The sequence below is a fragment of the Tinamus guttatus genome, unplaced genomic scaffold, assembly GCF_059628265.1.
Source record: "Tinamus guttatus ecotype Peru unplaced genomic scaffold, ASM5962826v1 Tinamus_guttatus_pri_ptg000125l, whole genome shotgun sequence".
Lineage (NCBI taxonomy): Eukaryota > Metazoa > Chordata > Aves > Tinamiformes > Tinamidae > Tinamus > Tinamus guttatus.
Genome location: NW_028288659.1, coordinates 7,236,331 through 7,259,523, shown reverse-complemented (window position 1 = coordinate 7,259,523; position 23,193 = coordinate 7,236,331). Strand labels below are relative to the sequence as shown.

At 39.4% G+C, this 23,193-nt stretch overlaps 1 protein-coding gene across 1 annotated transcript in view; it reads right to left on the bottom strand.

The window, feature by feature from the left end:
• STAB2 (stabilin 2) overlaps nt 1-11,981 on the bottom strand; it is a 78,220-nt gene extending 66,239 nt beyond the window's left edge. The window contains exons 1-7 of the mRNA XM_088521586.1: nt 11,800-11,981; nt 7,703-7,836; nt 6,532-6,647; nt 3,070-3,155; nt 2,683-2,752; nt 711-806; nt 300-425 (exon numbers count right to left, since the gene is read on the bottom strand). Of these exons, the coding sequence (XP_088377712.1) occupies nt 300-425; nt 711-806; nt 2,683-2,752; nt 3,070-3,155; nt 6,532-6,647; nt 7,703-7,836; nt 11,800-11,913 (742 nt within the window). The 5' untranslated portion in view covers nt 11,914-11,981. The remainder of the gene's footprint in view (nt 1-299; nt 426-710; nt 807-2,682; nt 2,753-3,069; nt 3,156-6,531; nt 6,648-7,702; nt 7,837-11,799) is intronic.
• Nucleotides 11,982-23,193: the final 11,212 nt, after the last annotated feature.

The window sequence follows — 23,193 nt, the reverse complement described above, 5'->3', positions numbered from 1 at the left end:
GGTTTTGTAAGAACAGCAGTTGGGCAAGTGGTGCTAATTACATAGTATCCACACTATGCGTTTCAGGGAATTTGAATATCGTTACTTTGGTTGTATGGACTGAAGCCTGTTAGCATCTGGACTGATGAGCATTTAGAGCACCTTCTACAGTTCAGTTTCATGTGTACGCTCAGTCTGCTATGGGATATGAACCAACAGATAATCGAGACAACAGCGAGATTTGAAAAGTGCACTCCTGATCTGAACAAAAATGCTAGTGGAGATGTATTCTGAGAAAAATGGGCATCAAAAGTACTTACGTTCACATTGTTTACCATTCCCATGGTAATTGGGCAGGCAGGTACATTCCAGCCTTGTTCCATCTACAGGAGAAGTGGAGCACCTGGAGTTTGCAGGGCATTGTAAGGCCTCACATTCAGCTATTGCTGAGGGACAGAGGGTGACAGGTTAAGCATATACTGCATTCTGCAGTTTACCAGTTCAAAGAATTTCCAGTGTAGAGACTGCTGGTTCTATTGCTCCAGTCATTATGCTGGTGACTGAAGGGCTGGAGATGGTTATGTATGGTTATCCCATACAGGGTTTGAGGCTGGGTGTATGTTTGGTTGCTCTAGAGTGTCTAATGTGAGACTAATGGTATGTTTGTCCTCACCAGTTCTAATGGTGTCAGTGCTACTGAACATGTCTTATATAGAAAACAGGATACTCACGCTGCTCACAGCTGAGCCCTTGGTAACCAGACAAGCATGTACATCTTCCATCGCCTGTAATTCCACTGTTGCATACTCCATGAACACAGTTGCAAACTACATGGAGACATGGATTTGCTTTACTAAATAACAGCAGTGTTTGAAAAGAAATGTTTAGTGGTTACAAATGGTAAATAATGTCCTAGCCAACGCTTGTGAAATATTACAAAGTGCAATTTTCAAAACCAAGCTTTGACATATTTCCTGAACTTATGACTGCCATTAATATGAAGATCAATTCTCACATCTATATACACATCTATATAAATAACAGATATTGATTTTGTAGGCTAATAACAGCCTCAGGGCCTGAATATCTTCAAGTTTATTATGTGGACCTATGCTTTAAACATGAAACTAACAAGTATTTGTTAACACAGAATTTAATTAAAGGATAGTCACTGAAGCAGGTTTTATTTGGTCCTCTTAGTTCCTATATTCTGTTCATTTCTGCATACAAATGTTGTGACTCTGTGTTCAGAGTTCAGGCAACTATGAGACTCTTATAAATGATTTTCAAGCCCTTATGTATACTTAAAAACTTTTTAATAGAACCATTTCAATTAAGGTAATGATGTTTTTTATAAAGGTCCTGAACGGTTACACTAGGAAAAGCCTGTGATGGGTGCACTGTTATGTTGGTGACTTCCTGTTCAAACTGCAGTTATATAGTTTATCCATTTACCTTTACAAACATATGCTGTGTTCATACAAACCACCTACATTAAAATTATTAGTAATATTTTACTTATGTCAGTAGTCCTAGTTTAAGCATTGGCAATGCCAAAAGCATTGCTAAAAAACAATTTTTTAAAAATGCACAGTCTTTACAGATATGTAAAGAACTTGGAATACATTAAATATCTGAGGATTGAAGTCTAAAATGGTCCTTAAATTAATATGCAGTTGAATCCTTCAGAAAATGTGCCGAAAGTTATTACATTAACAATATTGAATTGATTAACAAAAATAGCCCAGTTGGCTCAGTTGCATTTATGTGTATCAACACTGGCATCCAGTGGACAGCTGATGGAAAAAAAAGGCTCTTTGAATCAGCAGTGGTGTAGGATTAGTGTTGAAAAGCCAGCACAGATTATTTAAGGTAGGGCCTTTCATAACTCTTTTAAGGAGTTACATATAACTCTTTCCGTGGGCCTTGAGGAAATGAAGAGATTTGCTTGTACACAGAGTTATTACCATTTAAGAAAGAGGTAATATACTTAATATTTTGGGGAAAAAATGTGGATTTGTCTGTTTAATGCTCAGAAATAGTCTGGAATGAAAGTAAAATACAAAAAAAATTAAGAAATGGACGAGACATTAAGTATTATGCTATTTGGATTATCTTGAATGCTTCAAATAGTTCCAATTCCCTTCCTCAAACTACATTCCCTTTCTCCCAATTGAAGTAGGAGCAACCAATGAAATAATCATCCAGTCAAAAATAAATAAATAAATTTAAATAAAATTAAGTAAAACAACTAAGCCAAGACATTTTTTTTTCACATGAATTATGGAACTACTCACAGAAAATGTTATGGAGACTAGAAAGAGAGCTGGATTCAGAGACTAAGGAGATAATTTAATTATGCTCGATGAAGGCATACTTGGAAATTTCCTAAGGTGGCAAAAATGATTCAAATATCTAATTTATTAGACTGTTGGCTAAAACAAAGATACTGAAGATAAGATCAAGATGTTTTTGTAATATTTCCGTTAGAGTGTTTGTACAATTTTGAGCTTAATCCAGCCACTTTGGGAATGAAGAATTGAGCAGCTATGTATTTTTCCTTTTGCGTTGCTAGAAGCAGATATCAGCTTTTACTAGGAAACTCAGATCCTCCACCTATTCCACTATAACCTCATAGTATACCAAAACAATTTTCATTTACCCTGTTTTCCCCCACTTCAATAAAGAAATCTCAGACCTTACCAGATGTACAGTGAGGGCCAAATAAATGATCTTCAGCACACTTTTCACAGGCTGTTCCACTAAATCCTTTCTGTGAATTACAGAAAAGAAATCAAATCTTAAATCTTTCATCTATGCCTATATGGATAGATACACAGACAGCAGCCTGAAAACAACATATTTTGCTCTAAAAAAAAATCTTATAATGTGAAAGGATCAGTTAGTTAATCATAAATGACTACTGCAATAACAGAAAACATTAAGTATTTGAATTATGTTTTCCCTCTGAGATTTTTTTTCAATTTTTAGCAAATCTTCAAATCACACCTATTGTTTCTTAGCAGAGATTATTTGCCTTTTGGGGGAGTTGTTTTGTTTTTTTCTTTTCTTAAAGAAGGAAGAACATACCTGACAGGTGCATGTTCCATCCCCATTTATACCCTGAGAGCAGACTCCTCTTTTGTTGCATGGTGACGCAGCTCCTCCTGGACACTCTAGAAATAATATTTAAGCAATTAGCCAGTTCACTCTGATACTTAAGATTGCTCTTGTTCAGCAGTGGTGAAGATCTCAGAGGCTATAGAGACTTGGGTCAGAGAAGGAGCTCAAATGGTGACTACTATTTTGGAACTGCCTGAATATCTTTGCATTGCAATATATTGGCTTCGCTGAAGCAATCACCTCTCTTGTATTTCAGCTTAACATAGTTACTATAATCAAAGGATTGCATTTTCTTTTTTTCTGAATTGCTTTTTCCAGTCTGTATTGATTTTCCACATTGATCCACTTCTTTCTGCATGTGCTTTAAAAAAAATATGTTTTTTGATAGAAGTGGAGTTTGCCTGACCATTCATTCTGTACATGAATATGGCTATAACTGATTGAAAATCTGCTGTCAAAGTTTTATCTAATGCAAAGTTAGAATTTAAATAAAATTTCCTCACAAATTACACTCTCTTTATGGAAAAGTTTGGCTTGGTCCATGGTGACCCCCATAAGACCGTAATATTTGATATCTGTTTCAAATCCTCTTGGAGATTGAATACCAGCTATGTTGTACCAGCATGTGAGACCATCTGATCTCAAATCCCAAACAGCACGAGAGAATAAGAAGCAATGACTACATTTTCAAATCAAAACAACTTAATTTTTTGGCTGAAATTTTCCAATATTCATTTTTTTACTAAAAGATTATGTATAGAAAATGCATATTACAGTAATTATTAGACAAATTGTTCTGTCAAATGTTGTAGAATTATCCTTGGTTTTCCTTGTAGCTTTGCAGCTTCTCCGTGGAAATTATTAAATCTCTCACATAAGCTCTTTCTTCCTGCAGGCTATCAGTCTAACTGAAGTATCTACGTAGCAAAATCCTGACGCAGGTGGTATGTGAATGTAGCAAATTCCTACTGCTCTCATAGCTCCTCCACTGTACTTTACTAGTAGATTTATTGCTTATGAAGAATCTTGATTTGTACTGTGTGGGTGGAAATTCTTCCTCTTTTTGAGAGGAACAGCATAGATTTATGGTCCTATTGAGTAACTTAATCCAGGTTCTGAGTTTTTAAGTGATACAGGAGTTTTCATGAAAATGAATATCATTTGGGTAGAGTGATGAGCAAATATGTGGATATGTGTATATATATATATGGTTATATACACACACACACCCCTAACTTTAGCAAGAATTTGGCTTTAAACCAATCTATCAATATTTCTCAATTTATCCTTTAGTTATGTATCTGTGAGGTCTGCTGGATCTGAGTAATTTTCTTCTGTAAATATCAAAATATTTATACAGTGAAAATTTTAGTTTACCTCATGCATGCTGAAAAAGATTTATTAAGATTTGAGATGAAATAGTTAAGAATGACATAAAGTAATCAATAGGTATTTCTGATTTAGTCAGTAGGTTTCAATGAATCTTATTATCTGAAGAATATGAGAGTTCTGTTTCATTCTTGGGACTAAGACACAAACTACTCAATTATTGCTATGGATGAAAAGAAGTTCGTTCAGTGATATGATGCTTTTACTAAATATATAAAAACAGGGAAAACATGAGAAAATTCAGCTGACAGTATAAATATGAAGAAAGATACTGCAAAAATTGTTGACAATTTTTTTTTTTTGCTTTTGATGTTCGTCATGCTTCCCTGTGTCTTGTTACTTGTTTTGGTAGAACTGCTGAGGGACAGCTTTATGTCTATCAGAAATTTAGCAAGTTACCATATTGTTTCACAAGCTTAGGTGGCAGGTAAAGCTCTTGGTCACTCTGCAGGAGGCAGTGCTTGGGACTCTGCCTCTGGCTGTCAGTAGGACACTAGAGTAGTGCTGGCATAATCATCAGGGCATAATACCAGTATTCAGAAGATTCAAGCTCTTTGTTTTTGTTTGGGAGGTTTTTCACAAAAAAAAAGAGCAAAAAAAGCAACAGATTTTTTGCTTCGTCCTTGTAGTTTGAAGGACAAATCTTTATACTTTGCATAAAAGAGTTTAAGTGCATCAGTTTCTTTGCCTCACAGAGTTTATTCCACAAGTATTTTTCAAACTGCAGCTTTTGGGGGAGATTACTTATCTTCACCTCACTCCCGGCAGGTGTAGTCTGAAATAGTGGGCAGATTTTTTAAAAACGAGATATTTTGAATGGTACGATTTGCTATAACTCGGTGTATTCAGATCTGGGTGCAGGAAGAGCGAGGGGGTGCATACTCTGGGAATGGCCAAGAGAAGCGCATGGAGATGCCCTGTGTGCTCCAGCCTGGGCTGTGCACCTCCCTCCCAGGGCGATGAGGGCAGCTTGGGAGTCTCACAGGGAGCGGAGGCAGGGGAAGGGAAGGGAAGGACACCTCTGTCCTTTGCACACGTATTTCAGCACATGCTATCATTTAAGGAAGTTGGAGTGCTATTTAAGACCTTATTCTGTCCTTGCCATCAGATGCTTAAGCGAAGTGCACCCCAAGTCAGGGATTTTTCCTCTAGTCTCAGGAAGGACTGGCTTTTCCTCTGAGCATTTCAAGGCGTGCTGTATGCTCTTAGGGAGACTGAGATAAGGAAAAGAGCTGTTATCTTCCTCTAAGTGACAGCAGGAACAATGCTGAGACCTTGATTCTCAGGGGCTTTGTTTTTTGGGGCCAGGAAGTTTATTTGGAGGAAAAGAGGGCCTCCTGGTTTGCGCAGCCTTAAGCAAGGACACAGGCAAGGCTGGGGTCTGGCTGGGTGGTGAACTCTTTGCTCTCTAGAGCCATTCAGAGCGCCGCGGTTGGCCTCGGGGAGCACCCTGAAGATGGCAGGGATAACCAGGTGTAGCCCTGTCTCTCTACTCCTGGCACCAGGCCTGCAGTTTGGTGGGAAAATGGTGAATAATCCCAAGAGCAGTGGTCTGTGGAGGAGCACTACCGACTCAGCTCTTTTACTACGGAAGTAGTGCTAAGTTGGATTTCCATGATTTTGCTTTAGTAAATAAATGAGTGCTAGTTAAATCGTAGTTTGGGCCAAGATAGAATTATATTTAACTATTTTCTAGGTAGGACTCCACAGGTACTGACCCGGGCCTTGACTCCTTTAACTAAAGAAGGAAATGCTCTGCCTTGGCAGAGAAACCTCATCACTATTTTGTAGCCCACTTCAGCAGCAGTACATAAGGAGATATTGAAAGGCTTTTCCTGAGGAAAGGGCAACTGGAGGAAAGGCACTCCTGATTCTTGCTGCTTGAGAAATGGCCTTTAGTGTTTTCTGGATGTTTAAAAAATTTGGAGGAAAAAACTCCTTTGAGAAAGAGAATGAAAAGACCAAGGTAAGTCAAAAAATAAAGAAATAAAACTGATTCACCACTGCACTTCATTCAAACTCTGTCAAAAAGGATCTTACCCATACAGTCGGGACCCCAGTGACCCTGGCAGCACTCAGGTTGTTCAAATTCCTTCATACAAAGATGCCGACATCCAGGAAAAGAAAGAGTATGTGTTTTAATTTCTAGATAATACCTAAGTGAAAGAAGTTGGGAGTTACTTTAAAGTGCTTAAAATAAATGATTTTTTTAACTGTTGCTTCTTCTATCAGTATCAGAGAAGAGCACTTTAAATATAACTTTATTGATCTGACTTTTTCTAGATTAAAACATAAATTATACAGCAAGGTCTAAAAGATCATTGCAATCATTTCTTTACATAATATATTTATCCTATTTATTTTCTGCAATCTATAAACAACAATTTTCTGTATGTTTTTATTTGAAATTGCATTTTAAAAAGTTTTAAAACTTTTAAAAAGTTTAAAAAACAGGAACATATTTCTCAAAACAAAACTAAAATCTTGTCTGATTTACAGATCAAAAAATTGAGCTAATGTAAATACTTGTTGCGTGTTGGGTGTTTTGGAGTAAATGCAATTATCTATTTTGAGCTTACTTAGATTTTAAAAATTCTTGATATTTACTATGTTCCTGTCCTTTCTGCCACCAATCTACAATTTGTACATTTATATCATTCATACTGAGTAACTGCAGAATAAGTATGAAAACCATTTTATAATATCCTTCAAAAAGTAAATTTCCTAGGCAAATAGTACCAGTTTTCATTTTCTTCTTTGTATCATTAGCTGGCCTCTTTTCAGTGGTGGCCACTGATAGGACTAGAGGAAAGGGCCACAAACTGAAGCACCAAAAGTTCCACAGGAACTTAAGGAAAAAATTCTTAACAGTGAGGGTGACAGTCCCCTGGAACAGGTTGCCCAGAGATGTTATGGAGTCTCTTTCTCTGGAGATCTTCAAAACCTGCTTCGAGGCAATCTAGTGCCACACGCTCTAGGTGAGCCTGCTTGTGCAGAGGGGTTGGACTAGATGATTTCTAAAGGTCCTTTCCAACCTTAAGGATGCTATGATTCTATGATTGACCTGAGCATAAAAGACTCCAAGTGAAACGTGAATTCTGGAGCTGGTGAAGTCAAAGGTAAGTATTTATTAAGAAAAATGCATAGAATAGATCCTTAATACAAATGTTAATAGAAATTCACATTTTCTAATTCATGAGAAATTAATTACCTGCAGTCTGGTATACCAGTCCCATTGGTAATTTTGGTGTACCCAGCAGGACACTGGGTTTCGAGGTTTAAAGAACAAGGCAGACATTCTGTTTTCATTCGAATGAGCAGCTTTTGATCACATTGCTTCTTCATCTGTAATAGGAAAAGATTAATTAGAAAGAAAGAAAACGCTTTCAAAGTTGGCCTAACTCTGCCCCCAGTGGCATTGCCAAGAAAATACCAAGCTTAACTCAGTTTTATTCTCACTCTCAGGCATCATCTCTTATTCAACAACTACAAACCCTTGCTCTGGGGCTAAATAGACTGCTTTCAGTTGTCTTCTCAGCACAAAATACTTTCAAACACTGTAGGATAAGCCTTTGTAAGTGTTATATTTCTGCTAAGAATGCTTTTATCAGCAAATGCTAAATTCAGCCTACTTAAAGCACTGAGTTCTAAAGACAGCGTCAGCCTATTTAGCATTAATTCTGAAAGTGGTTTACGATCATGATGTGGGATAGAGAAAAACAAGTGCCAGCTTCTTCATTCAAAGGTAAAATTGAACATTAGGTTCAGGAAGTTGCTCTTTGCTCTCTGAGCATAGAGTAATCCATGATGCTTTGTTCCTCTCAAAAGGTGGGTTTCCTATTATCGGCATGGCTGTATCTTAAAGGGTGAATAAGTAGTGAATGAACTAAAAAGAGAAAGCAATCAGAGTATTGTCACAGAGGAAGCGTTGCATTTTGTGGGTGTAAAAATGAGTGTTTGGAAAATGTCCATATACTAAAAATGATCTCTGCTTTCTGCTACTCAACCTATCACTCAATCTATTTTGAAGTAAAATGTTTTTTTGCTGAACTCCAACTTATGTGGTTTCCTCTTCTGTCTTCCTGTTAAGTATTTGTAGAAATAAGTTAATAATGCTGAAATGATGAGAAATGATCCAAAGCAAAATACTATTTTAAAAATCCAACAAAAATACTAAATGAAATTATCAGTTTTGGAGAAGAAACGTTGGATGCTGTTCAAAAATAACCATTTACCCATTGTTTTCTAAATATGGATCCACATAGGTGGTCTTAATTCACTCGGGCAACATTGACCACAACAGACTTCCCTACCTCATACAATACAATTTAAGTTAATTCACTGACTAGGATGTTAATTAACTAGTCAGTTAAGACACTGGCAAACATGTCTGAATAATTGCCAGGCCAAGAGGAGGAAAAGTTGAATGCTTATCTTTAATACCTCTAACGGCCCTCTGTGTGCGTGTGTGTGTATGTGTATAGGTAGATGTGAGCATGTATGCAGGAACTAGTTGTGGCAGCATGCATTTAAAAATATCTACATATGACAATAATAGTCTGTGGAGATTATAACGAGTTTCAACGATTATAAAGCCAGAAGGACAATTATACTTGAAAATAACACAGAGTATTGGGGTTCCTTACATAAAATTTATTCATACCAAGCATCTATTTGCTTTGAAAATTGTCAGTTATGGAGAATTCACACAAAGCCTGGTATGTTATTTGTGTAATAATTTGTCTGCTGTTGCTGCTTCACTTCAATTTATAGCCACTTCTCTTGTATATTTTCTATGATAGACAAGAAACTGCTCTATTACCAGATTTACTTCTCACTTCCTATGAATCCTTGCAGCCTGAGATCAAAGTACGTCTTCTTTGTGCAACTAAGTAAATACAGTTTCTTGAATTCCTTGCTGTGAATTCCTAGTTCTTGACTCAATCCCCAACCACTCCTCTGGAGCCTGACCACTTTGCCTATAGCCTTCCTGAACCAGAAGTGTCACAACTAGCCCCTCTGAGCAATTCCAGTGCATAATGAATTGCAGATCCCAAATCTGTCCCTTGTGTCGTCAAATCAGCCATTAACACTTTGTGAACCAATGTCACAGCAGGATCTTTGGCTGGTTTGATATCAAGGGTCTGTTTGGAGTCATCATTTGTCATGAGGCTAGAGTGGTTACGTTGTTTGTTGTGAGATGGATAAGTTCCAATAATTTTATCCTGTGATTCCCACACAAAAGTGTGTGCACGTGCAACCAGTGTGCTATGCAGGCAGTACTAGACGACTGTGCTCATGTGGGGTACCGCAACCTCACTGCAGAAGCTCACAGTTGACCTGGGCAGGTACACTAATGCTTTGGGCAGGATTTCTAGGTGTACAGCCGCCTAAGAATTCTGGATTTATCCCCTTTTTCAGCTGTCATTAATTCAGTATTTGTGATAGCAGCACATTTCAGTAATAAAGACTGTGAGGGTGCATCACAGATAAGTGATAAGATGAAATGGCATGTGTTCTGAGGGATGCCAATTGATAACGATCACCCAATTATAAGTATTTTCTGAGGTCTATTTACTTGTTCATTTTTAATTTTATATTGTTGAAGTCCGATCTGGGCAACTTTCAAATGAGGCAGAGTTACATCTTGGTTGTAAAATTTCCTACTGTTGTGCAGATGTGTTTCAGAGATCTTTGAAATGAAAATGAGACCTTTTTTCAGATTTGGATAAAATGTGGATAGTGCTCATCAGAGCACTTGGCAAAGCAGTGGCGAGTGGTGCTGGGCCACGTGGCCTACCTGCCGTCTTGACAGGATCCAGCAGCTCCAGCTCCTTGGGTTTCAGGTCTTGGATGGCTGCAGGCAGAGCATCACTGCACTTCGCTTCCTCTTCCAAAGTGCCTCGCAAGGTGTCAGCATGAGCCAGCTTCAACACTTGCAGCCCATATCTCCTTTAAAGCACATTGCCTTCCCAAACCCTGCTCCTAGCACTAGTGGCCCGATTAGGCAACCCATGCTTAACATAAGGCTCCTCAGGCACCAGAGTTAGAACCAACACAACATAAGCGGCGCAGTCTGGACACCTTCACTCCTATGAATATTTCCACTGAGCCCAGGCTGTGTGATTAATGCTAAAGGCTCATCATAAATGCAGAGTGGTTGCTGCTTTACCTGAGTCTTTATCTGAGTATGCTACTTAAACTGGCACTGGGTAAATCACTAAGAGTTTGAGGCTGCAAAAACTCCTGGACTTGTAGGATACTGAAAAATAAAAAGCTGCTGGCTAGGGATGGCTGAAATTACTTCATTACAGTATTATTCATCAAAAAGGCACTCCTGTCAATAATATTCCCCCTCTGGAAAATTTCAAAGAGATTATTGAAAGACAAAATCTAAACAGATTATACCTTCCTCTCCCTCACAGCATTCAAAAGTGTTTGATTTAAAATCAATAATAGTGGGATTATTTCCACTTTGTCATATTCTGTCATTTCCCTTTTTGCCATTGGGAAAAAATGGAGGAAAGGTCATTTCTAAATGTTCCTTTTTAAAAGACAGAATCAGGTAACATATTTCCCAGGACTTGCTTGGATTTTTCAAAATATTTTTCCATTTAAAAAGAAACCCCAAGAATGAGGATTTTTTTTTTCTCCAGTAAACGGTATTTTAAAGCCTCTTGTTGTTCAATAGTTTAAATGGGTAAATGTCTGCATGTGTAATTCCTTGGTCAGACTTGCAACGTGTTTTCTTCCTCACTACAGCTAAGGTGAAACTGCAATTTGTGAAATTGCACAGATGTGAGAGATTTGTACATGGCATATGCTTTTGTGGCACACATTCTCCTGAAATCTATGAATCTCATATTTAAAATTTATAACTTTATACAATTATTATCAGTAGCTAAATTCCATATTTTTCTGCCTGCCAAAATAGCTGTTCTAGCAGAAAATCTAACGACTTTTATTTGTTGTTGCTTCTGATGAACACGTCTGCTACAACTTATTGCCACACTCATCAGTTTTTGGAGAATTTTTCAACATACTCATGGCACAACTTTTAAGCCAGATTCTTATCTGGACTAAATAGATGCAGTTCTGTTGATTTCAGAGGACTGAATTATACAACTGTTGGTTTATGATTCAGCATTCTATAATATTAGTCACTGTTTCAGTGGGCTTTCTTTCACCTATAAGATAGATTATCTGATAACTATTCTCTAATACTGAAAAACACCCCCCCCCACACATACTCCATGATGTAATAAAAACATATAAAAATATTTTTTTGGATAAAGAGCTTTTTCTTACCTGATCTGGGACTTGTAATGCTGAAACCAAATTCACTGCAACCAAAGAAATCATAAGGAATAAAGCAACCATCTTTTTCTCCATTGTGAAGAACTTGTTTTTCTTCAGAGCCATGCAACAGGAATAATAAAATTATGACATAAAATGAATGTTTTTAGCATTATACTACTTTTTTCTGCATTTTTAAGCAAACAATTTAAAATTACTCTTCTCTTCCTGAAGGCAAATGAGTGAACGATATGGCATATGAATTTTAGGTAAGAGAAATTCCAAAATGCAGGGTCTTTGCTGAAAATTTTCACTGCTAAACCCTTCCTAACTGAATGACAGGATATCCTGACAGGGCTCTGTTCATTTATCCTTCTCTCTGAAGCTGTTGACAGTGCAAAAACAAAAAGTCACTCAACTGTTATGACAGAAGTATTTTTTTTTTCCTTTTAAGCAGTCAAGAACTGAGGATTGGAGCAATTGCTTTTCTTGTTATCATTACATTTGTTCAACTGATATTAGGTAGAGTAAAGACACTCTGGAAGTGGGCTTATTTGCTCTATTACCGTAAGGGTGGGTGCCCCCAGTCAGTTCTGGAAGAAATACTACTGAATTTATCTCAGGAGAACAAAACAACATCTTCCGACTTTGGCTAGCTGGAAAAAGAAGGAGATTCTTTTCTTTTTAACTTTTTTTTTTTTTTAGGTTGCCTTATTTTGATTAATTTCCTCAAAATATGCAGTAGAAAATTCACTCAGCTATGTTGCGTGTAAATGATTAAGAGGGTTAGTAGAAGGACATTCTGAGTAGCTGAAAACTGTTCCCCCTCATAGTTCCACAGCTTCTTTTTAGTCTTTCACTGCTGCTCTGCCCAGGTTTATAAGAGCAACATCTCTCATTTCTTAAATAGCTGCTGATTAGGCTGCCTCCAGCTTAACATCTTCAGTTTGTGCCCTTGATGTTATCATTTTTCAGTCACTGAAGGCACTCCGTAAGTGTGTGTTAATACAAAGTTTTGTTTTAAAGCTAGTTACATTGCTGGTTAAGCAGTCCACATAAATATGGTGGCTAGAAACCTATCACTTTCTCTTCCTTTCTCCCAAATTCCTATTTGTAGCCGCAGCTACATGCATTCATTCTATACTATAAATGAAATGTTATAACCTATAATCTCCATATTGTTTTTTTAAAGAACTCTGTTGTGACATATATGTATTATAAAAATGCATCAAATTTTATAATATAATTAACTGAATACTGCAAAAATGCTGATAGAAGATGGCAAGGCAAGATGTTTCCTGTGCACTCATCAGATCCTGTTCCTTTCTGATATATGATGAGGAAAATAAATTATTTCTTGCTTATGCAGACAGGATAGCAGCCAATGGTCACTATGTAATTCTAATGGTATATATGGCCTTAAGAATTACCATTTCTGTCTTCTGATGTCAAGGTCTCTCACGTGGCTTCAGTTTTGCATACAATCTGGTTTGAACTAAAGGTAGGAGGAATCTCACAGAATTTGAATAAATGTGAAGTTTGGGAGTAAAAGTTATCCTCCCTCTGCTGTACAACCAGCAACAACTGGGGCAGCTTGCCTCTTGCTTGAGTTTGGGCAGGATAGCCATCTGGGCAGGGTCCATGTTACCTGCGTGCAAACATGTTTGCCTCCAAGCCTGCATGTCTCATGTCATGAGCCAACAGCTTCTATGGCAGCTTGAAAGCAGCAGAGTTCCTTTCTTGCCTGCTGCCAGCTCAGACAGTGCAGTGGTGAAAGGAGCTGTAAATCAAGCATGGTCCTTTCCTGTTCTTCCTGTTCTGTAGATCTAGATAAAAAGCAACAGGCATCAGCTCTTTTTTTTTTTTTTTTCTGCCTCCCATACACACATTTGTCTGAAGTAAACTCTTTTTCCTTCCTCTCCGTCTTTTCAGAGTATGGTCTCTTTGCTAAACACTAACGACTGCTTTCCCTGCTCCAAAGAGAGCCTGGGCACTGTTTCCTGTTATTGGTAACGGGGATTTTCCTAATTTGCAGGGAATACATGCAGGCTGTGCCAGGCTGTGTTAGCAAGCTAGTAGGTGACTCTATCACTCTGCTCGGTGAGCCTCTGTCCCAGCCTGGGCAAAATTACAGGCTAGCATGTCACGTAGCAAAGAGGACAGGCTGCCTTGGCAGGGCCTGGGTTGCGCTGCGGCTGTGCAAGGCCGCCTCGGGCTGGAGCCCCTGTCGGTGGGTGCACACTGTTGGCCTAGGGAAGGGGCCTTGTCTCCTGCGTTTCGACTTTTCATTTTAGACCTGTTAGCGTTGTGGGTCTCAGCCTGCGGAGACCTGTGATCATAATGTTTCTAAATATTTCCGAACCCACGTTCTTTTTCCACTTCTGACCGCAGGCCATAATGGACATTTGCTTGGGAAAGTGCCAAGGAGTTCGTGCTCTGGTTAGAAGCAGCAGGAATTTCATTTCTCAGAATGTTGCTCTACGTTGCTGCATCTGGGCTGCCTTGGTCATCTTCCAGCTCCTGCCTTCACCTCACTTGTATCCTGTCCTGCATCCAGCCCATTTATTTCTGGGACTGTCATCCTCCAGGGTCGTGGTGGCAAGCTATCACGTTCTTGTTTTCTCGCTGATCATAGAGCTGGGCCAAAACCTTTGTGCTCTTGCACTTCCTCTCTCAAACTCTCCTGGCTTCAGTAGGAAAGTTTATTTTAGCTCTGTGCTGAGCCTCTTTCTGTGTCTAGTAGGAGTGTGGAGTGGTCTTGGATCGCTTTGGTTCCTAGAGAAAGACAAATATTTTGCAAGCCTGAAACTGCAAATATCAAAATACAAATGTATCTGTGAGTTTGGTCCCCTTGGAGTTTTTTTTCAGATAATGCTGACTTGGGAGAGGGAATTGAGAGCAAGAAATGTGGGAATGGAGCAGGCTCAAAGACACCTTAAAGCTAGGATCAGCTTGATGCAACAGGGTCCAGCCAAGGATCCCTGGGGATATCCTGGCCACTTGGGCACTTTCTGTCTCAGCTACTGGTCACCCTTGTATCTCTGAAAACATTCAGGCTGCAAGCAGCCTCGTGGAAAAGATTAGTTAGACTCACTGTGTGTGCTGTAATACTGCAAATATCATACATTTGTATGCTATGGCATACATTTGTGCAGGGCAGACTATCACAGCCTTCTTCCCCCACTACTGTTGCGTTCCTGGACTGGATGCTACTACTTTAAGCAGACATGAGCTTGTTGCCTTTTTGATTTCATCATCTGTCTACGGTCTCTCTCCAAGCTCTTCTATTTCTGTATGCTGGAAATGTCAACCAACTGGAGAAAGTCAGTAGCTCATTTAGCCTCTTAATTTATATAGGTGTTTTTGAAAACAATATTTAGTGTTATAACTTATTCCACTGTAAGGACAAAGTACTTTTTCTTTCTCGGAGCCAAGCATCTGGAGCATGAGATCAGTTTAAAAGTAAATTGAAAATGATGATCACAGATACCTTAGTTGCAGTTTTGATAACAACTAAATTCCTTGCATTTTTAAAGTTTTAACTGGTTATTGACTACATGACTCAAATTGTATCTTGTTCACCTGAAATTTCCCAATATGAAGCTTTCTCTACTGGAGATAGTTGAACAGCATTGACTCTGAGAAACCCATACAAAGCTCAGCCTCTTCACAATTTTTGACCAAATCACCATTTCAAATGAAACAAAAAGAAATATGAACAATTTGACACAGCAGTCTATAGCCTGATCACTCATGCACACTGTGTAATAAAAGCTGGTACCTTTTTCTTCTTTCTTTCTACATCACATCGTGCCTGCAAATAAGGCCTCTGCCGCTGAGCAACTCTGCTCCTCTCTTGTGTGAACAGACTTTCCAGTGAGATCTCAGGGAGTTACCTGAGCAGCAGGGTTCAAAGGTGAGCGCAGTCTTGAACTAAATTTAATATCCTTATTCTTAGTAATTTCTAAGTAAGCATCAGAAAATAAATGAATAATTGATTTTACAGTATGTTGATTCTCTTTGAGAACTGATCACAGTAGGAAAACTGTCCCTGGGGACTTAATAATTACGTTTTCAGGTTCAGCAGCATGTCCTAGGGAAGTCGCTTTTTTCTTTGTTTTGAAACTAGGTGGCATACTTTGTAGAGCAGCAAGAAGATATAAACTTGTTCAGGGGAAGAAGGGGCAGGGAAATTTTGATTCTGCCAAGAAAAATGTTAGAATATTGATCATAGGTGGGAAGAAAGGGGGGTAGAAATCACCAGACTTCCTAGAAGAAGGCCTGGGAAAAGGTGAGGGTGAGTATTTGAGAAATACTGCTTTAGATTAATACACAAATAACTGGAACATAACAAAGAGATTAAAAAAAAAAAAAGTTTGGCAAGTTCAATTTTTTTTCCAGTGTCATACACCTAAGGCAGGCAGTGGTAGGCCTATGAAGAGTCTGGATATGTGATGTGGAAAAATTTAGGGGTGTGTAATTTTATCTGTTGGATTATGACAGCCATCATTTTGAAACATGGTGACTATCAGAACTAATTAATTCTCCAAGCCCATAGGATGCATTAAAGATACAGCTGCAGCTGGTATGCTGAGGAATGCTGCACGTCTGACAGAGGCCACCGCTTTTATCAATGTTAATGAGGGAGAAGGCACAGACAGCTGATCTAAACCAGAATGTGTGCATGATGCATACAGCTGATGGCAATGCAGACTGCTAGTCAAGGGGTGGTCTTAGCCATAGATTAGATCCTCATAGTGGCCTCTTCAGCTTTCTTTCTTTACCCTCTTTTTTTTTTGTTCTCAAAAGAGTCTTTCAGCTGGTGAAATTGTAAACAAAAGGCATTCTATCTGAGGCAATAGCACAGAGAGCTTTGCTAGGCAGACATGTTGAAAGTAGTGTATACAGCACAAACTCAATGTTATTTACTCCAACTTTTAGGGTGGTGTTAGTGGGTGAGCTGTATGGCTGGGACTATAATCAGCACCATACTCTGAAGAGAATGACCACAAAATCATGCTCTGGGGTATCCATGTTACCCTTTCATACTACAATGGCATGTTGCTTAAGAAAAAGTCCAGCCTCAGCCAAATGTAACACCCTATGCTTGGCAGGTCTGTCAGGGCATAGGACATGTAAATGTATCCCAGATTTCTGGAGATAATTCTCTCTCCAGGCCTGGATGTTTAGCAGGCTGTAGCCTCAGTGATCCTGGGTGGCAAGGTCATGAGAGTGGAGAGAGACACTATTAGTAAGCTGCAGCTAGAAGTGTAGATGTCATAAAAGATTAATAAAACTATCCTTATGTTAAAATGTTTGCACCTTTTGCATTCCAGTTTTCAACAGACCATGCACAGACACATCGCAGCCACCTAACAGCATGGTAAGTGCATAAAATATTACACATATTTTATAAAATCTTGACTTTTTGAACATGGGGACTCTTTGTCACAGGCCATATAACACTCTTTAGAATAATTAAAGCTAGTATTTAATGGAGCATAAATATAACACATATACTTACCAAAATGATGAGTTATTGAATAAATGCACCAAAACAAATTTGTAGTTTGATAAAACATCTTCCTGTTCTTGCAATGTCAGCATGTAAGATGCTTTGGCTCTAAGATGTGATCAAGGCATGAAACTAGGGACAAAACATTGGGGTTTCACAAAATGAGAAGGTGATTTACAAGGATCTTGGGGGTAATTATCAAGCAAATGTATTTCATACTTTTTAAATATCCAGTCAGGAAGGAGACTAGGACTGTTTGTAAATGTGCCTTGTATTTGAGTTTTGTTCGTGTTGCAGAGCATAAGGCCAAAATACCAGGAGACTCCTGAGATTCTCATATTTGTGGTGACTGGAGGGATGCAGAACATGAATTTCTAGTGCTGTAACACTACAAGAGTTTCTACAACTGCATAGTAGAATAGTAGAATGGAGAGTGGCACCAGAGTTTAAGATCTTAACAAGCAGATGTGGTGGAGCTGGGTGTGCTTCAAAATCCCAGGCACCACAAGATAAGGGAGTTACTGCAGTCTGGGGAAGTAGAAGAGGTCGTGTTACTACTGCGGTGTTACCACCTGCTGGCTTCCTTCCTTGCTCTTCACAGTGCAGAGTTCACTGCAGTTTTGGCCTACATGTATCTTTCATGTTTTCACAGCAATGCTTTTGTTTTGAAGAGTGAACTTAAACAAAGCGAACTTAAGATAGTTAATAATTTACTAGTAATAGTACCAAAGTGAAGATAACGATGTGGAACAATCAACCTTTGCTTAGTTTATTTCTTCCTTTTAGATGCAATCATTGTAACAGTATCCAAATCTGCATGTTTGTGGATGCAGAGAATTTATTGCAGACAATTATCTCATCTAGGAAAAGCTATCTCAATTTTTTTTTTGGGGGGGGGGAGTTGGAAAAAAAAAACATGGTAGTGTAGTATGTGCATGCAGCACAGTTTGCTCAGTAATCCCTGCCCCAATGCTCATGGGCCACAAGTTGCCCACAGACATCTGATACTTCTTGTAATAGCCAAGTGTGGTGTCACCAGCCAAGGCTGTAAACTTACGGGATAGGGCTGGACGTGGAATAAGGAGGCTCATGCTGCGTTTTTGGCTTTGTTGTGTAGGGAGGTGGGCAAGCCACCCATCCTTCAGCCTTAGGTTCACCGTCTCTCCCTCTCTTTTGGCCTCAGCTGTTCAAACTGGAGTTTGCTGGGATGGGGGCTGCCTCCCTCTGCTGCCGCCTGTGCGTCTCCACCGTGGAGACCCTCGCCTAGGATGCAGCTCTGTTGCCAACTGTTTCAGAAACGTGTTTCAAGAAAACGCGTTTTCTTCGCTCACGTCCAGCACCCCCGTTCCGTTCAGCACACGCGTTTTGCAGCGCCTTTCATGGCCAAGGCTACAAAGCGGGCTGACAACGGCAGCCGAGGGGCCGGTACCGGGCGGGCCGGTACCCGCGGGAGCCGTTGGTCGGCGCGCGGCGCGCGCGGGCGGGCACCGCCGGGGGGCAGCAGAGCCCAGGCCATGGACACCCGCGGTCGGGGGCGGTTGGCGAGTGGCGCTTGGGCCTCTCCTCGCCCCCCATCGGCTGCCACCCTCCTTCCCCAGTGTTGCGTGGCTCCTGCTTGCGACGAGTTCAGCGGGGAGCCCCCCCTCCACCCCTGCTCGTCCCTGCTTTAATAAAACGTCAACGAAATGTTGGTGGCGCGTTATCTGCCAGCCACCCTCCACTGCTTCTGAGCTGCTGTCTGGTACCAGCTTTTCTCCAGTGCTCTGTACCTCTTCCCTTCCCACTTCCCTGTGGGACCCCCGCTCTGTACTGACATCTAAGAGTACTGAACAGCGGCCAAAGCAGCAGCGCCCTGACCCGCTGTTGCTCCTGAGTTACCTGTGGCTCTGCAGTGCAGGAGGCAGCTCCTCTGCTGCTTGGTGGGTTTTGACTCAGTGTTTGCATGTTGGGGCTGTTCATACCCTGAAGGAACCACACCAGGCCCTGAAAGTCAAAAGACTTTTGTGTGGAGATGATACTGATTTTTCTGAGGTATTTTTGAAGAATATAGGTGCCCAGGGAGCAGGAACAGAAATTAACGATGACAGCAATATGAAAATGAAGCCATGCGTTTTCTAGGATGGCCAAGTTTGCAAGTGTTAATTTAGTTCTAGTGAGCGCACATGGTGCTGGAGTGGAAAGACGGATAGCAGATACCTACCCAAACATTCATCTCATTTCAAGAGCCGAGCCCCCAGGGAATGATTCCCTCTCGCAGACTCCCACTGCCTATGCAAGTATTGCACACAGAAGATGAATATACTTTGAAAAATAAAAGTAACTTCAAATATGCAGGATCTGTTGCTGAAGCTCTGTGTAAAAGAGTCTGTGTTATCTTTTAAGTTGAAGACTAAATCCTGTTGGAAAGCTGATCACCTTACTGTGATGATAAAAAGATGCAAGGATTCTTTCCCCTGATTCCCTAGCTATAACTTTGTACAAAAGGTACTAAAATGGCTACACTTTGTGTTAAAAATACTGGAAAGTCTAAACAAGAATAAAGGTGGACAGTTAGCATAACTGGTGATGAGATCAGGCTTAGCACACACATGCCAAAAAGGGCTTGAGTACGGCAAGGGCAGACCCTGTGCTATCCAGCAAGCAATCACATGCTAGGTCTTCTAAAGGAATTAGTGGTTAACATTTTTGTAAAATAGAGAAAGCAGTTCATCCTATTTTCAGAAACAACTGGCTCATTTGCCTAGCAAATGGGACCAATAAAAGGCAGGTGCCCAACATAAGGAGCTATAATCAGGTTACTTCAAATCCACTAAGGTTTTAAGCAACAGAAACAAGGTGTGATGATAAGAAACTCTAAGCAGGAACAAAGCTAACTCTGCTAACATTACTTCTCTTTGCAGATATTTGTTGTCCCGAACCTGTCAGGTGGTCTGCCATAACTTTTGTCTCTCCCAAGAAGATGGCAGGATATATTTTTATGTCATTTAGCATGAACCACATTCTAGTAATGCAAAGACAGAATCTTTTGCATTTTGATTACCTTTATCACATCCTCCTTCTACTTTACCAGGGTCATAAAATCTGCCAGAATCTGGGGATTCCTGCAGCCCCGGCAGGTAGTGCCCTGTGGTTCTGGCAGTGCGGATTTGTCTGACAAATACTGACCAGCTCTGTGCAGTTAATTAGAGATAATAGAAATAGCACTGTAGGACAATCCAATGCAAAGTTTTCAAAAAAAAAAAATCTGGTCTGCAGATATGAAATTACATGAAAACTTCAGGGCAAATTTTCTGCTCTAGCATCAATTAAGGAAATTGTATTAACATGGAAGATGGAAGAATGTTATGAGTCAACTTCATGGACCTCATCCCACTCAGTAATATTAATATGTTAATGTGAACTAAATGTTAGCTTCTGATTTGACCTTCTTAGATGAGGCATCTGAGAAGACCAAACAAGTAAATGAAGAATATTTTAATGACTGAAATCCTGAATTTGTAATGGTGTGATATGTTGTCAGTATATCTATCCCATGAAGGGAACAGGATTTGGAAAGCTCCAGAGAATGAAAATGAAAATGATTAGAAAAACAAGAAGTGATAAACGCCTATGTGGAGTGGATAGAAGACTTAAAAAAAATCAAGTGATTAGAGGTATTATGAAATGCGTAGAGAAGGTAAATTGGAAGCTCTTGTATTTCCTTTTTTATTTTTTTTTGTAATTCTACAATAAGAGAATGCTTGAAAGAATTGAAACTAATTACCCTTAAAAATGATGAATAAGAGGTTAAAAATGTTTAGTCTTATGTACTAGTGTGACTTTTTCTGTTTTCCATTTCTAGGTACAAACACTTTATATCTCTTAACTATATATGGCTGGAAAAATCTAGACAGAAAACTGTTTCACAGACTTCTTAGGGAGAGAGAAAGGAAAATTAAAACGTTCATTTTCTCCCTTTCTGCTGGGTACAATGTCTCCTCGGCTCTGCAGAGATCTAGCCTGAATATTTTCTGAGAAGACCAAAGCCTCAGTGCAATTTGGGTGGCTAAGCAAAGTATTTAATGCCATTTTAGGTGCCTTAGGATGTTCAAGACTAATGAGCGTTCTTGCCTTCTGGAGCAGCAGAGGGAAGCTTATAAAATGGTCCTAGGTGAATACAAGACACCATGTGGGGGTAAGGACCCCGATGAGCTCAAAGCCTGAAAGCCTAAGGAGCTGCACAGTTTATGAGACTACTGAGCCCTACGAAGACCATAGGTCTCTCCTTTCCAAGTTCCTCCTGGACAAAGCCCTACAAGAGCTATAACTTTTTAAGACATGGATTTCCTTTCTGCTAAGTAGTTTGTCTTCTGTGAATCCACAGACCAGGAGGCACTGGCTGTGTAGAGGTTCTGAGAGTTGCAGAGCAGGAATGATGTTCTGAGGGAAAATCAAACTGTTGTCTCAAAATCAATACTTTCTCTCAGAAAATGTTTTATGGAACTGAAGGTTCCTGTTGGGAAATCAATATAATGGAAAAATCGCTGGATGAACTGGCTGTTCATCTGATGCAGGCTGTAATCACAGGGTAGACTAGATTCTAGTCTGTCCTGATCTGATACTGTTGAGTATTTCAAGAAATGTTATGATGCAAGTTTTCTGTCTGAGATCCAGCTCTCACTGTCTTGGCGCTCTCAACTCCGAGTAGTTTTTCAAAGGAGCTCAGTTCCCATTGTGACTATTATGACCAGGTTTTCAAAAGATTTCAGCACACTGAGTGCTGAGCCCCTTTTGAAAACTCCTAATAATTGTTTAGATGTGTAAATAGCATCAGAGTTGAGTTGTAAAGGCCGACTCTTTCTGGAAATTCTCGGAACAAAGCAATGCATGTTATCAAACTTATTTTTTCGCTTTTACTGTATGTGATTTGCCTTTTTATGTTCTCAGCCTTTGAGTTGTTTTTGATACAAATCTTACAAAAATAGACTAGCAACTATAGTTTGTCCTTCGATCTACTGTTAATTCAAGATCAATAAAGCACAGTCTTTTCCAATGATGGATACACCGTGTGAAAGCTTCAGTGCTATCACTGAGCAGGTTTTCCAGATTTGCTAGTGGATAAAGAGAAAAGATATGATAGAAGAGTAAGTGTGAATTCTTCAGGGGAGATTCACCAGTTAATGTTATACTACAACACTGAAGAGTAAGTTAGGAAAGAGATTGTGATGTTGACAGCCTTGTACCAAAGGATAATAGTACTAAGAACAGCAGGAAAAGTTTTAAGAAGTATGTCTGTTACAAAGTTGGATTTAATTAATTCCTGTCACAGTCTTTAGAGGCAAAATGCCCAAATTTGCATTCTTGGAAAAAGTTCTGGGTGAGGACAGAATTCCGAATGTAACTGTTAATGAATATGAAAATACAGGAGCTTACCTCTGCTGCTTTTGAAATGGATAGAACAAGCTGCCTACAGCATTCAAGATGCCTGTGCATCACAGATTTGTAAGGCTAAATAACAGTATTTTTTCTTCTGTTTCATTCTCCATTCTCCTAATGATTCATGTATGACTTCCTACAAATAAATTAAAAGTATTTGATCATTTGGGACTCATGCAGAAATACGGAAAATATAGTAGCAATCTTGTAATGGTAAATCTTTATTACTCAAATTTAAAGTTGGGTATGTCTTTAGAAAATGTGTTTTATTGTGTTTCTCTATAAACTCTGTTCTGTGCACAGTTTATTGCTGTATCCTCTGAAAGCAAAGGTCACACAATAGATAGAATTACATTATTATTTTGAGCAGTCTTTGAATAATTTGTTTTTTGACTGGCTTGTTGCTATAACCTCATGGTGCCCCCAGTGTAAAGTCTTAGATTGGCTGGAAATTAGATACTTGCACCAAGCTACAA